At 35.8% G+C, this 16,215-nt stretch overlaps 1 protein-coding gene across 4 annotated transcripts in view; it reads left to right on the forward strand.

The window, feature by feature from the left end:
• Nucleotides 1-16,215, forward strand: part of LOC149787283 (uncharacterized) — a 77,693-nt gene that overhangs the window by 39,827 nt on the left and 21,651 nt on the right. The window contains exons 9-10 of one of the 4 annotated variants that reach the window (XM_089977819.1): nt 6-151; nt 2,514-9,343. The exons of 2 other annotated variants lie outside the window; for them this stretch is intronic. In XM_089977819.1, the coding sequence (XP_089833945.1) occupies nt 6-151; nt 2,514-2,592 (225 nt within the window). In that variant the 3' untranslated portion in view covers nt 2,593-9,343. Of the gene's footprint in view, nt 1-5; nt 152-2,513; nt 9,344-16,215 lie in introns of those variants that run through there. One more of the 4 variants, XM_089977821.1, reaches the window with a different exon arrangement.

The raw sequence follows: 16,215 nt of genomic DNA on the forward strand, positions 1-16,215 counted from the left end.
CCCAGAATGTGAGACTGATTCAGCTAGCTGTGTCCCTGGGAGGTGTAGAGAGCCTGATAGAACACCCAGCCACAATGACCCATGGACCTATGATAATGTCAGATGAGGAGAGGAAGAAAGGCCATATAACTGATGGCTTGGTTAGAATCAGGTAAATGGATACATCAAGACAGAATTACATATCTCTTTGAAAGACTGTAAGACAGACAAAAATATTATCAATTTATGTTCACAGTGACAAATAGTCAATAATTTCTTGGTCATGTTATGACTTACTGGATCAACAACAATGAAAGTAAAATAAAATGTATCAGACATGATGAAAATTAAATCTGTGTCATTATGACCAAGCAATATTGAAGAGTTGAAGAAAAAAACTTCAATAGGCTTGGGAAAGTTTCTAATAGAAGCAGAGTCATAGATCAATCACATTTAGTTAGAAAATTTTCAAAAATGAATTTTCCAATGTCTTTTAAAGAAATTACTTTAGCAGATTTAGTTTCAGTCATTGAAGTCCTTAAAATATTCTTCCACAGAAAAAATAAATTTGTAATGGGTAGATAAACAAGGTGGGATGTGTCAGGACAGGAAGGATGGACACAGAAAATGATATATACCCACTCCGTTGAATATGACATTATCATTGAAAAACAAACTAATTTTTGGTTTAACATATGACAAGGTACACATGAGAAGGCATGATTATTAATAAGTGATAGAATATGGGATGATAATTGCTCAGTGAGTATCCAGTAACATGAATGTAAAGTACTAGTAATCAGCTGATTTTACTTTCCCATATTAATAGAAAAGGCTTGAGTAAAACCACTTGCAACTACTTTTTACTTACAATGGACACTGAGTAAAGCCACTAGCAAGCACTCTTCCCTTGCAACAGACAGTGAGTAAAACCATTAGGAAATATTCTCTCCTTACAACAGACATTGAGCAAAACCAAAAGCAAGTACCATAGATAATGAGTAAAACCACTAGCAAGTACTCTTCCCTTGCAATAGACATTGAGTAAAACCAATAGGAAGTACTCTACCTTTAAAACAGACATTGAGCAAAACCAATAGTAAGTACTCTTCCCTTACAATAGACATGGAGAAAAACCACTAGCAAGTTCTCTTGCCTTACAATAGACATTGAGCAAAACCAATAGCAAGTGCTCTTCCCTTGCAACAGACATTGAGCAAAACCAAATAGCACGTACTCTTTCTTTGCAATAGAAATTGAGTAAAACCAATAGCAAACACTCTTCCCTTACAACAGACAGTAAAAGTATAAGTATTTCTTCCATGTTTATACCAACTTAAAATTTACTTACATGTTTATTTTTGGTTCGTCTATGCTCTTGTTCTGTGGCATTCTATAGTTTAGAAAATAATTAATTTCTGTTCATGTAATGGTAGGTCTCAGGAACTAAACTATTTAGAATTGGTCAGTTTCTTCTTCTGGTCAATGGTTGAAAATTGGCCATTTTCTTCTCCTGCTCAACTATTGAGAACTGGTCAGTTTCTTCTTCAGGTCAACTGTTGAAGTTTGGTCGTTTTCTTCTTCTGCTCAACTATCAAAATCTGTGAAAACCTTGTTTTGTAAGGGGTCCAAACCGACATTATGTGAAAACCTTGTTTTGTAAGGGGTCCAAACTGACATTATGTGAAACCCTTGTTTTGTAAGAGGTCCAAACTGACATTATGTGAAAACCTTGTTTTGTAAGGGGTCCAAACCAACATTTTGTGAAAACCTTGTTTTTAAGGGGTCCAAACTAGCATTATGTGAAAACTGGGTTCCATATATTGAGTTTTACTTTTAATTGCTGTGATTTGGTTTCAACATGTTTAGAAAGTGGCTTGTACACATGCAGCCTATAATCACATTCCTGACTGTAGTCACAGTGATATTATCCTACCTTACAGACATACCACATTACTTGATATCCTCATTGATATTGCTATTCATGCCACATTACCCAATATCCTCATTTATTTTTCTATACATACCACATTACTTGATATCCTCATTTTATAATTATATACATACATTACTTGATATCCTCATTTATATTTCTTTGCATACCACATTACCTGATATCCTCATTTATATTTCTATACATACCACATTACTTGATATCCTCATTTATATGTCTATACATACCACATAACTTGATATCCTCATTTATATTTCTATGCATACCACATTACCTGATATCCTCATTTATATTTCTATACATACCACATTACTTAATATCCTCATTTATATTTCTATGCATACCACATTACCTGATATCCTCATTTATATTTCTTTGCATACCACATTACCTGATATCCTCATTTATATTTCTATACATACCACATTACTTGATATCCTCATTTATATTTCTATACATACCACATAGCTTGATATCCTCATTTATATTTGTATGCATACCACATTACCTGATATCCTCATTTATATTTCTATACATACCACATTACTTGATATCCTCATTTATACTTCTATACTTTCAGCATAGGACTAGAGGATCCTGATGATCTCATTAAAGACCTTGCACAAGCACTGGAAAAAGTCCAAGTGGATCAGGAATAATTGTTATCCAAAATGGGCACATATTATTTTCCAAATAGTAGGCCAAAGAAAAAGTCATGTTAATCTTGTGCCAAAAGCTCAAATCTGGAATATTGGACTTTCAAAGTTCAAAATATTTTCAACAAAATGTAGAGAAAATCAATTTTAAAATGATTTTATGTTCTAGATATTACACATGGGAAATAAAGTTTGAGTGGATTTTATATTCTAGATTTTATGCATGGGAAATAAAATTTTAGTGGATTTTATATTCTAAATTTTATACATGGGAAATAAAGTTTGAGTGGATATTATATTCTAGATTTTATACATGGGAAATAAAGTTTGAGTGGAATTTATATTCTAGATATTATACATGGGAAATAACATTTACTTGGAGTTTATATTCTCGATATTACATATAGGATATAAAGTTTACATGGATTTTTTTATTCGAGATAAAATATAGAGAAAATAAAGTCCATGCACATCCATATATTTACCTTCTTTAAACCAGACATTTGAAAAAATTAACACACTATAGTACAAGTCACACTGGTCGTGTAGGCATTCAACGTCGACTATTTCAGTAATGTGTGTCATTTTTTAGAATTTTATTCTACATACCTTTAAGTGGCAAGTATTCAGTTCATTTGGATTTGTATACATCCACATTCCTATGGAAGGTAATTATTTAGATGCCCTGAGAGGTACATATGGTAAAATCAGTGTTAAAATACATAGACATTTTTGACGAAATGAACCTAAAGGTATGATCCAGTACAATCTGGATGGAATGTTGTGCGCTGTGATGTCAAAATGAAAGCTACGCATATTGATAAACAAATTCGTACCACCCTGAATTGTGATGATTCCACTCGATGCACTCTTATTTTGACCAAAGTTAAGTACATGACCACCATTGTAAAGGATTGTTGAGATCGATAATTTATGTCGGGAAGTTTCTTGATGATAGGTAAGGTGCAGACCATTAGAAAACCAGGATTGAATAGACTTCGGTTAAAGATAATTAGTGTTGAATTTTAAAAGAACAATTTATATTTAATTTAAAATGAGTAAATACACATCCATGACCCACGTGACTTGTACTATAGTATATATTACTTATTTACTTGTCCTTTAATTTAAGACATTCTGTTCCGAAACTGAGATAACTGATTCCCATTCAGAATGCAATTGTCATAACATAAAATGTTCAGTGTTGACTTTAACGTGTAATGGCCTTTATTACAGATCTGCTCTATATCCGTTTCACATAAATGCACACATGTAAATCCTAACCTTCCATGCTTTTTTAATATATTCCATTCCTTATTAACACATGTAAGTTCTAACTTCCATGCTTTTCTAATATATTCCATTCCTTATTAACACATGTAAATTCTAACCTTCCATGCTTTTCTAATTTATTCCATTCCTTATTCACACATGTAAATTCTAACCTTCCATGCTTTTCTAATTTATTCCATTCCTTAATCACACATGTAAATCCTAACCTTCCATGCTTTCCTAATATATTCCATTCATTATTCACACATGTAAATCCTAACCTTCCATGCTTTTCTAATTTATTAAATTCATTATTCACACATGTAAATTCTAACCTTCTATGCCTTTCTAATTTATTCCATATTCCATTCCATATTCACACATGTAAATTCTAACCTTCCATGCTTTTCTAATTTATCTCATTCCTTATTCATACATGTAAATCCTAACCTTCCACGCTTTTCTAACATATTCCATTCCTTATTCATAATGTATATCGGTCTGTTGGACATTGGGAAAATGTCACTGGAAATACCAGTGTGGATTTTGAGCCCAAAATTGATGTTAAGTGCGAGTCCGATGTACGAGTTGGATGGACAATATGCCGGTTATATTTATTCAAGATACCATTTATTTAAGATACCCATGTCTGAAGAAGCAGACTATGGGAATGTTGGACTCAAAACCCTAATACAGCATTATAGCAGAGAAAAAATCGGGTATAAGAGGCAGCAAAGCACCGATACAAGGAAGTAAATCTTTGCCAGAGTTCATGTTAGTGAAAACTCAAGAGGTCTTGGAAATACTCAATCACAAGTATTTTGTTGCCAATTATTTTTATTGGGGACGCAGAAGATCACGTAGGCGAGAGTCCTTCGTATGCATGTAATAGGTGGGCGGCAAAATTCAAAGACTTGCCAGTCCTGCTTCAGCAACCTGCTTAGTGGGAAAATGTGTAGATCAATTAGCTGTGCTGATATTTACAACAACAGAATTTAGTGGCTGAAAGTCCCCCCCTCCCATGTACATGTCACCATTATGAGTACATCAAAGGAACATGCTGCAATATTGCTGGGCGGCAAGAGCAAAGGCTTTGACTGGAAGCTGGGTGGGAAAATCTACTGATATTTACAGTGCTTGAATTCAGAGGCAGAAAGACCCAGATATGTACATGTGGTCATTTATAACAGTACGTCAAATAAACAACATTAACTTAAATTATTGTGTTAATTTCCGAGTGTAGCGGAATAAGCAGTGCAAATAACCTCGGAATCATGACATGTTGAGACTTAGAGTTGAATGAGTATTTTGGGGTTCAACGGCAAACTGACGAAGATTGTAAAGAGATTCAGGAGAGTGTTAAAGTTGCTAGAACTGATAGTTTGGATGTGACAGTAGCCACGTGTAAGAAAGTGTGTGATGCCTAGCTTATTGCTTTGAATAAGACCTTCCTTGGATTGACAAAATTCAGACTCACTCTGATGGACAAACAAAAGCTATGTCAGTGTTATAAAGAATGTAGAAATTAAACTCAATGGCAACGAATAGTTCTTATAATCTGCATAGTTTTCTGGGAGGGGACTGCAACTTTTGCTAGTGGGACTCCTATTTTAACCAAAATGGGAGTCCTGGACTCCTAGTTTTAAAATCCTAGCGAGACCTCTGGAAAACTTTTCGTTTTGGAACAGAGATATCCAAGAGAGAATACCCATGGGGCCATACCTGTGAGATGTTGAAAATCGCACAACCATAAAGAACAGTAACTTGTTCAAGCTAGTTATGCATATGTGTTTCAGACAGTAGGCAATGAAAGGAGTTCTCAGCACAGAATAATATTCATACACAGAGGAGGCGGATCATATTAAATTCAGAAACAATTAACAGATTAATGCTCATAGGGAACATCAGAGAATCCCCATACAACATAATTACATATGTGTAGATCTCTAGTTGGCAGAACCCCTGTGGCAACAAAAGAATAACGTGACAAACTTTTATATCATGCAGATGTATTACCAAATGAAGTACATGCTCTCTATGTGCAAAAATGAAATGACATTACACATAAGAGACTGACTGATCTGTGTAAACTCAAAGCAAGATGGATAAAATTTGTCCTGTTTGTGTTCAGTTCTAACTTCTTCCTATGTATATTTTGATCATGGTGATATTTTCTGCAGACCTTTTGGCACTTAGTTCCAAGCCATCATTTGGTATTTGTATTAAAATTGGATTACTATTATTTAGTACACAACATTTTGAAGCAATGTCATCATTAATGATGAAATTGATGAAAAAATACTTGATGTCATTTTCATATATGGATTCTTTACTACACTACTAATCTGTTCATCCTGATTCTTTTTTACCATCTCCTTTAGTTTTACTGGTACCAGTACTTTTAATAAAATTGTAACTTCTATTTTCTTGCAATCTAAATATTTGTAATCGTGTATTATTGTCAAAAGGTAAAATGTGCTTAGTTTTGTTGTAAAATCTAAAACTATTAATTAGCAAGGGACTAAAGTAAAAATTGGGTCAACTTTATGTGTGTAGAAATTATTGCCATATTACAGTGTTGTTAGAAACAAAAGAATATTTGTACAAGATGTATTTTGCAAAATTGTAGAACCAGCACTCGTATTGTCACCACATATTCCATTTAAATAATAATATTATTTCTGCATATTCCTATCAGTATTTTCCCATTGGTATTAATTTTTCTGATCTGATGTTGTACTTTTCTTGTGCAATTTTTACACATCAAGAAGTTTCACAGTATCATTAAAAAAACAATGTAATCTGCACCAAATTGAGTTGTTTGAGAAGAAATTCATTTTTCTAACTCAAAAATCACTGAAGCTATGAGTTCTAGCATTAAAGTCTCACATTAAATAACATTTGAGGTAGCCACGATAGTAATTTAGAATGCAACTGTACTAATGTCATCTTTGGTATATTCAAATCTTGAATGTAATGGAGGAACATGGCTCCAGAATAAACACATCCATTTTAGAACCTGTCCATCGACTATGAATCAAGTATATAATCCGAGTCCAACTGAATTGTTAGAGTTTTTTAAATTCTTTTGATAGCATCTTAATTAGCTGTCAAATATGGAGTAAGCCTCTGGTCTTTCTGCCACCCCAACCAAGACCCCACCACAACCACGTGACCTTGCCCAATGACATCACAGTAATAATTGCTATACAACTAGGGATGACATCTCTTTGAGTATTTTGATTTCAGTAGAGCCTTAACAGAGTGGAACAGTAAGAAAGAGTGACAGATATTTAAGTGCTAGGGAGATATTTAACAATGGCTATTCCTCCCGCCACCACTTCCTCATTGGAGATCACACACACACACAAAACTTCCTGAAATCCTGGCAGCATCCCTGCAGGGTAGATAACTTTTATTTGATTCTATTGGTCTCTGGTTATCCCATGGTATTTCTGTTACTTGAACATTATCTTAAAGTGTGTCCAGTCAGCATGGTTGAAAAAGGCTTGCAACCATTGAGAGTCGTTGAAGGACTCGCATTACTACAGATATGAAAGAACGAGAACCATACTATAAATCGGTGAAGATAAAATAGAGTAAATATGAGTTTGACTGTCCCTGATTGGTTGATAAAGTAAGATTTTAGTAAAAAGAATCTTGTCCTACTTGTAACTGAAAAAAGTGAGGGACATTGTTTTATTAACATAATTTCCGTCCCTTTACAGACCTGAGTTTGGAAGACTCTTTACCAAAATCAGCAGCTGGCTCTTGGTGCAGTATTGAAAGCACACATTTCATTTTGGATTTAGTTTCCCCGTTGCATTTCACATTGATATGCATATTCTCAAACATTTGGTATAGTAGTAGGAAAAGTAATTGACAAATTTAGATGCATATCATAAACAAGACAGTGTTGTGTGTGTGTGTGTGTGGTGGGGGACAAGATCAGAAGAACAGGCTGGAATGGAGAAGAATAATAAAAACAATAATGAGTAGAAGTGTGCCTCTTTTTTGATGTGTGCAACATTATTTTCTCAGCTTCAGTAAGAAATTACATCAAAGGGAAGACAATAAAGGGTGTACAGTTAACTAAACCAATGTGAATTTTGTTACTTAAAAGATGTATCAAATCAATTTTGACCTTCTGGTTATATCTGCTCTGGTCTGTTTCTGTCCATTCTGGTGATTATGTCCATCGAATCAGTATGGTTGGAAATGTTTTTGGCAAATTTGGCAGAATATGATTACCGGTATACACTGTACTTCTGCCTGAGAGATGTGAATAATTTTATTTCTTGGTTTGTTGATTCTGGTTGTTGCTCAATTCAAATGCAACATTGAAAATCACTGATGCATTCTCATACTTTCTTACAAATATTTATTACAGATACGTATCTCCAGATATTGGTGAATATAGCTTGAATAAGTTATAACCGTTCTAGTTGGAACAATGGACATTGTTAGAGAAACTTTAAGTGAGCTAAAATGTAAACTTTTCAGCAGCACATGATGCAGGATTGCTTAAGACTTCTCATATGCTCACCAAGAAAAATCCATTTGTACAAACTGATGATGACTTTTTGGTAACTGTCAGAAAGGCATAACTAATGATATCCCAAGGTCTACAGAAATTACTAGAGTCAAAATTTATAAACACATACAGCTGTGGCAAAAATGATGGACTAGTATCTTTACTGCTGTTGCCACAGTTGATTAGTTGGTTGATTTAGTTTGGTTTGGTTTGGGGTTTTTTTTGGGTGGTGGTGGTGGTGGGGGGTAACAATATATTGGGTGGAGGAAGAACCCCGAAAGACCACCAACCCAAATTGGTTGATCTGTGACAAAAACTCACTCTGTGAGATGTGCAAGTGATGTAAAAGCAAGCACCTTAGTACACTTAGGAACATGGAGTCTCTGTTGATTTGATGTTTATCTCCAACAGCCGAAGTCATTTAGACATGAGATCTCAGGTTTCGGTAGATCATTATGGCCTTTACACCATTTTCAGATGAAGAGACTATATATGGCAGCCAGTTTTACTGCTGAAGAAAATCCAAGTACTTTTGAGACACCAAACACCACTTATGTAGAACCACTGACCTTCCACAAGTAACTGACAACATTCTCATTTACACATTGGAGGCAAGTAATCACATGACAAGCATCTTGTACTACTCGGTCAGGGAAGTCCTTCAGATCTGTATCACAAGACAAGCATCTAATACCACTCTGCCATGAAAGCCCCTCAGGCCATAGGTATAATTCTCATATGAAAGACTAGAAGTGGGAGATAGAACCTGTGACAACTGGATTGAAAGTGTAGAATGTTACTGCTAGGCCATCAATGATGATGATGATGCTGTTGACAATACAGTTAACTGCAATGACATTGATTTTATAAGTACTCTGGGGAAAATGATTCCTTGACTTTCATCCATTTTTAAAAATCTAATTAATGATATAAAAATGTTTGACTTGCTATATTTCTTTAGTTTTTTTAAACTTTATATTAGTCTTGCAACAAGCATAAAAATAAGACATCAGTAACTGAAATATATGTTCTTACAAGAAACGAAGAAATGATATAGTGTAAAAGTAGGCAGAAATAATGCAACATCACTTCCACAGGCATTAATGGTTTTCTTTCTTCTGACAAATCATGAAATATAAATTTACCAAAACATTTATTGAAAAACATAATAACAAGGAATCATAGCATCTGACAATACAGTTAAAGCAATACAAGATTTAACTATTATTCAAATGAAAAGCAGCATGCCTGAGAACAAAGAAAAATAGCAAAATATAGTGATCACTTTAGAAAACACAGAGTTTAGTATGGATACAAATTCATGATTTCTGTATTAGAAATCTCTATTACAAAATCTATATTCATGGACGTTAAATTAGTAGGCATTAAGAAACTGATCAATGACATATACAAATAATAAGCCACCATGAAAATTTGTGATTTCACAGTATCAGAGACATACACGGCTGACAGACAAACAAACAAAAGATTGATTATAATGAATGAATACAAATAAAAATGTGCAGTAGATTATATGATCTATAAGTATTCAGTAGATTACCTCCAGCTGCCTGTCATTTAAATCGCTTCTGTCTCCAACCCAATATTAAAATCGCTTCTACTGCCCATTAACCCATAGCCAGAAATTACAGTATGCTAAATAAATATGCTTCTGTAGTGGGCAGTGTTTTTCGATTAAAACATTTGACGGTGGATCATAATTTTTTTAAACTGCTTCTGTTGTGGGTTGGTTGAATTTGAAAGTGCCTTGCCCCCGGGGGCTATATGTTTTACTGGAACAGCCCTAATTTATTCCATTCCTAATTCACACATGTAAATCCTAACTTTCCTAATTTATTCAATTCCTGAGTCACACATGTAAATCCCAACCTTCCATACTTTCTTAATTTATTAAATTCTTTAGTCACACATGTAAATCCTAACCTTCCATGCTTTCCTAATTTATTCAGTTCCTTATTCACACATGTAAATTCCAAACTTCCATGCTTTCCTAATTTATTCATAAGACATAAACTTGTACATTTCACTTGTTTTGTGTTAGTATCATTGTAGTGCTCCTTCTTTACAACAACATACACTGAAGCCACAAAGTGATGTGTTGTAGATGAAGCACATTGCTCTAGTGATGTATTTTGGTGTTCGTGTGTTGATGTGCAGTGTTCACACTTTTTAATTGTATTCACTGGAACAACAAAACCGACATGTGGTAAAGACAGGGCTAATGTGTAATCAGCTATGCTAGTTTATAAACACACAAATGTATATAAAGTGAATCCACATTATAATCTTGTTGTCAACTGCCAAAAACTAATAAATCAGGTGAAAAAAGCTGTTACAATAATAGAAGTCTAACCAACAGATTAGGAATTCAAGACTATCAGCTTTATGAGAGACACAGCAGTATCTGGAGTGACTTTAGTACTGAGTCTGTAGCATTGTCTTTCTATCCAGCTGTCCATTACTATATCTACTCCTAAATCTCATAGCAAAACATTCAGTAAACTTGGTAGACTTCTTGTCCTTTAATGACCATGTCAATTGTGGGCCATTAGGACAGGCTAGTCTTCTAGTCCTATAATGACCATGTCAATGTGGGCTATTAGGATTGGCTAGTCTTCTTGTCCTATAATGGTCATGTCAATGTGGGCTATTAGGATTGGCTAGTCTTCTAGTCCTAAAATGACCAGGTCAATGTGAGCTATTAGGATTGACTAGTCTTATTGTCCTATAATGACCATGTCAGTGTGGTCTGTTAGGATTAACTAGTCTTCTAGTCCTATAATGACCATGTCTGTGTGGTCTGTTAGGAGTGGCTAGTCGTCTTGTCCTGTAATGATCATGTCAAAATGTGCTATTAGGATTGGCTAGTCTTCTTGTCCTATGATGACCATGTCAATGTGTACTATTAGGATTAGCTAGTCTTCTTGTCCTATAATGACCATGTCAATGTGGGCTATTAGGATTTGCTAGTCTTCTTGTCCTATAATGACCATGTCATTGTGGTCTTTTAGGATTGACTAGTCTTCTAGTCCTATAATGACCATGTCAATGTGTACTATTAGGATTGTGGCTAGTCTTCTTGTCCTGTAATGACCATGTCAATGTGGTCTTTTAGGATTAACTAGTCTTCTGGTCCTATAATGACCATGTCATTGTGGGCTATTAGGATTGGCTAGTCTTCTAGTCCTCTAATGACCATCTCAGTTTGATCTTTTAGGATTAACTAGTCTTCCAGTCCTATAATGACCATGTCAATGTGGTCTATTAGGATTGGCTAGTCTTCTTGTCCTATAATGGCCATATCAATGTATGCTAGTAGGATTGGCTAGTCTTCCAGTCCTGTAATGACCATGTCAATGTGGTCTTTTAGGACTAACTAGTCTTCTAGCCCTATAATGACCATGTCAGTGTGGGCTATTAGGATTGGCTAGTCTTCTTGTCCTATAATGGTCATGTCAATGTGGGCTATTAGGATTGGCTAGTCTTCTAGTCCTATAATGACCAGGTCATTGTGAGCTATTAGGATTGACTAGTCTTCTAGTCCTATAATGACCATGTCAGTGTGGTCTGTTAGGATTAACTAGTCTTCTAGTCCTATAATGACCATGTCTGTGTGGTCTATTAGGATTGGCTAGTCATCTTGTCCTGTAATGACCATGTCAATGTGTACTATTATGATTGGCTAGTTTTCTTGTCCTATAATGACAACATCAATGTGGGCTATTAGGATTTGCTAGTCTTCTTGTCCTATAATGACCATGTCATTGTGGTCTTTTAGGATTAACTAGTCTTTTAGTCCTATAATGACCATGTCAATGTGTACTATTAGGATTGGCTGGTCTTCTTGTCCTGTAATGACCATGTCAATGTGGTCTTTTAGGATTAACTAGTCTTCTGGTCCTATAATGACCATGTCATTGTGGGCTATTAGGATTGGCTAGTCTTCTTGTCCAGTAATGACCATGTCAGCATGTGCTATTAAGATTGACTAGTCTTGTCCTATAATGACCATATCAATGTATACTAGTAGGATTGGCTAGTCTTATTGTCCTGTAATGACCATGTCAATGTGGTCTTTTAGGATTAACTAGTCTTCTAGTCCTATAATGGCCATGTCAATGTGGTCTATTAGGATTGGCTAGTCTTCTTGTCCTATAATGACCATATCAATGTATACTAGTAGGATATGCGAGTCTTATTGTCCTGTAATAATCATGTCAATGTGGGCTATCAGGATTGGCTAGTCTTCTTGTCCTATAATGACAACATCAATGTGGGCTATTAGGATTGACTAGTCTTATTGTCCTATAATGGCCATGTCAATGAGAGCTATTAGGATTTGCTAGTCTTCTTGTCCTATAATGATCATGTCAATGTGGACTATTAGGATTGGCTAGTCTTCTTGTCCTGTAATGACCATGTCAATGTGGGCTATTAGGACTGGCTAGTCTTCTTGTCCTATAATGGCCATGTCAATGTGGACTATTAGGATTGGCTAGTCTTATTGTCCTATAATGACCATATCAATGCATACTAGTAGGATTGGCTAGTCTTATTGTCCTGTAATAATCATGTCAATGTGGGCTATTAGCATTCGCCAGTCTTCTTGTCCTATAATGACAACATCAATGTGGGCTATTAGGATTGACTAATCTTATTGTCCTATAAAGGCCATGTCAATGTGGGCTATTAGGATTGGCTAGTCTTCTTGTCCTATAATGGCCATGTCAATGTGGGCTGTTAGGATTGGCTTGTCTTCTTGTCCTATAATGACCAGGTCAATGTGGGCTATTAGGATTGACTAGTCTTATTGTCCTATGATAACCATGTCAATGTGTACTATCAGGATTGGTTAGTCTTCTTGTCCTATAATGACTATGTCAATGTGCGCTATTAGGATTGGCTAGTCTTCTTGTCCTATAATGGCCATGTCAATGTGGGCTATTAGGATTGGCTAGTCTTCTTGTCCTATAATGATAACATCAATGTGGGCTATTAGGATTGACTAGTCTTATTGTCCTATAATGGTCATGTCAATGTGGACTATTAGGATTCGCTAGTCTTCTTGTCCTATAATGATCATGTCAATGTAGACTATTAGGATTGGCTAGTCTTCTTGTCCTATAATGACCAGGTCAATATGGTCTTTTAGGATTAACTAGTCTTCTGGTCCTATAATACCATGTCATTGTGGGCTATTAGGATTGGCTAGTCTTCTAATCCTGTAATGACCATGTCAATGTGACCTTTTAGGATTAACTATTCTAGTCCTATAATGACCATGTCAATGTGGTCTATTAGGATTGGCTAGTCTTCTTGTCCAGCAATGACCATGTCAGCATGTGCTATTAAGATTGGCTAGTCTTCTTGTCCTATAATGACCATATCAATGTATACTAGTAGGATTTACTAGTCTTATTGTCCTGTAATGACCATGTCAATGTAGTCTTTTAGTATTAACTAGTCTTCTAGTCCTATAATGGCCATGTCAGTGTGGTCTGTTAGGATTGGCTAGTCTTCTTGTCCTATAATGACCATATCAATGTATACTGGTAGGATTGGCTAGTCTTCTAGTCCTGTAATGACTATGTCAATGTGGTCTTTTAGGATTAACTAGTCTTCTAGTCCTATAATGACCATGTCAATGTGGGCTATTAGGATTGGCTAGTCTTCTTGTCCTATAATGACAACATCAATGTGGGCTATTAGGATTGACTAGTCTTATTGTCCTATAATGGTCATGTCAATGTGGGCTATTAGGATTCGCTAGTCTTCTTGTCCTATAATGATCATGTCAATGTAGACTATTAGGATTGGCTAGTCTTCTTGTCCTGTAATGACCATGTCAATGTGGGCTATTAGGATTGACTAGTCTTCTTGTCCTATAATGACCATGTCAATGTGGGCTATTAGGATTGACTAGTCTTCTTGTCCTATAATGACCAGGTCAATGTGGGCTAGTAGGATTGACTAGTCTTCTTGTCCTATAATGACCAGGTCAATGAGAATACGGTCGATGCTTGACATAAATTAGATGTACGTATGGCTAGGGTCGATGCATAACGTGAATTTGATGTATGTATGGCTAGGGTCGATGCTGGACATGAATTAGATGTACGTGTGGCTAGGGTCGATGCTGGATGTGAATTAGACTTGGGTATCGCTATAGTCTCTGCTGAACTTGAATTAGACTGATGTATGGCTATGGTCTATGCTAGACTAGAATTAAACATAAAGTTATGGTCTATGCTGGAAATGAATTTATGGACTTGAATTAAACCTATGGCCATGATCTAGGCTAGACTCAATTGAATCTATGTATGGCCATGGTCTATGGTCTAAGCTAGACTCAATTAAACCTATGCATGGCCATGATCTATGCTAGGCTCAATTAAACCTATGTATGGCCATGGTCTATGGTCTATGCTCGACTCAAATAAACCTATGTATGGCCATGATCTATGCTAGACTCAATTAAACCTATGTATGGCCATGGTCTATGGTGTATGCTAGACTCAATTAAACCTATGGCCATGGTCTATGGTGTATACTAGACTCAATTAAACCTATGCATGGCCATGATCTATGCTAGGCTCAATTAAACCTATGTATGGCCATGGTCTATGGTCTATGCTCGACTCAAATAAACCTATGTATGGCCATGATCTATGCTAGACTCAATTAACCCTATGTATGGCCATGGTCTATGGTGTATGCTAGACTCAATTAAACCTATGGCCATGGTCTATGGTGTATACTAGACTCAATTAAACCTGTGTATGGCCATGATCTATGCTAGACTCAATTAATCCTATGTATGGCCATGGTCTAGGGTCTATGCTAGACTCAATTAAACCTATGTATCGCCATGGTCTATAGTCTATGCTAGACTCAATTGAATCTATGTATGGCCATGGTCTATGGTCTAAGCTAGACTCAATTAATCCTATGTATGGCCATGGTCTATGGTGTATGCTAGACTCAGTTAAACCCATGTATGGCCATGATCTATTCTAGGCTCAATTAAACCTATGTATGGCCATGGTCTAGGGTCTATGCTGGACTCAAATAAGCCTATGTATGGCCATGATCTAAGCTAGACTCAATTAAGCCTATGTATGGCCATGATCTAAGCTAGACTCAATTAAGCCCATGTATGGCCATGATATATGCTAGGCTCAATTAAACATACATATGGCCATGGTCTAGGGTCTATGCTGAACTCAGCTAAACATTTATATGGCCAAGGTCTATTGTCTATGCTTGACTCAATTAATCCTATGTATGGCCATGGTCTATGCTAGGCTCAATTAAACCTACGTATGTCCATGATCTATGCTAGGCTTAATTGAACCTATGTATGGCCATGGTCTATGGTCTATGCTAGACTCAATTAAACCTATGTATGGCCATGGTCTAGGGTTTATGCTAGACTCAATTAAACCTATGTATGGCCATGATCTATGCTAGGCTCAATTAAACCTACGTATGGTCAAGGTCTAGGGTCTATGCTAGACTCAATTAAACCTATGTATGGCCATGATCTATGCAAGGTTCAGTTAAAACCATGTATGGCCATGGTCTAGGGTTTATGCTAGACTCAATTAAATCTAAGTATGGCCATGATCTATGCTAGATTCAATTAAACCTATGTATGGCCATGATCTATGCAAGGTTCAGTTAAACCCATGTATGGCCAAGGTCTAGGGTTTATGCTAGATTCAATTAAACCTATGTATCGCCATGATCTATGCTAGGCTCAATTAAATCTATGTATGGCCAAGGTTTATGGACTATGC

Source organism: Sinohyriopsis cumingii, chromosome 12, assembly GCF_028554795.1.
Source record: "Sinohyriopsis cumingii isolate HCF-2022 chromosome 12, ASM2855479v2, whole genome shotgun sequence".
Lineage (NCBI taxonomy): Eukaryota > Metazoa > Mollusca > Bivalvia > Unionida > Unionidae > Sinohyriopsis > Sinohyriopsis cumingii.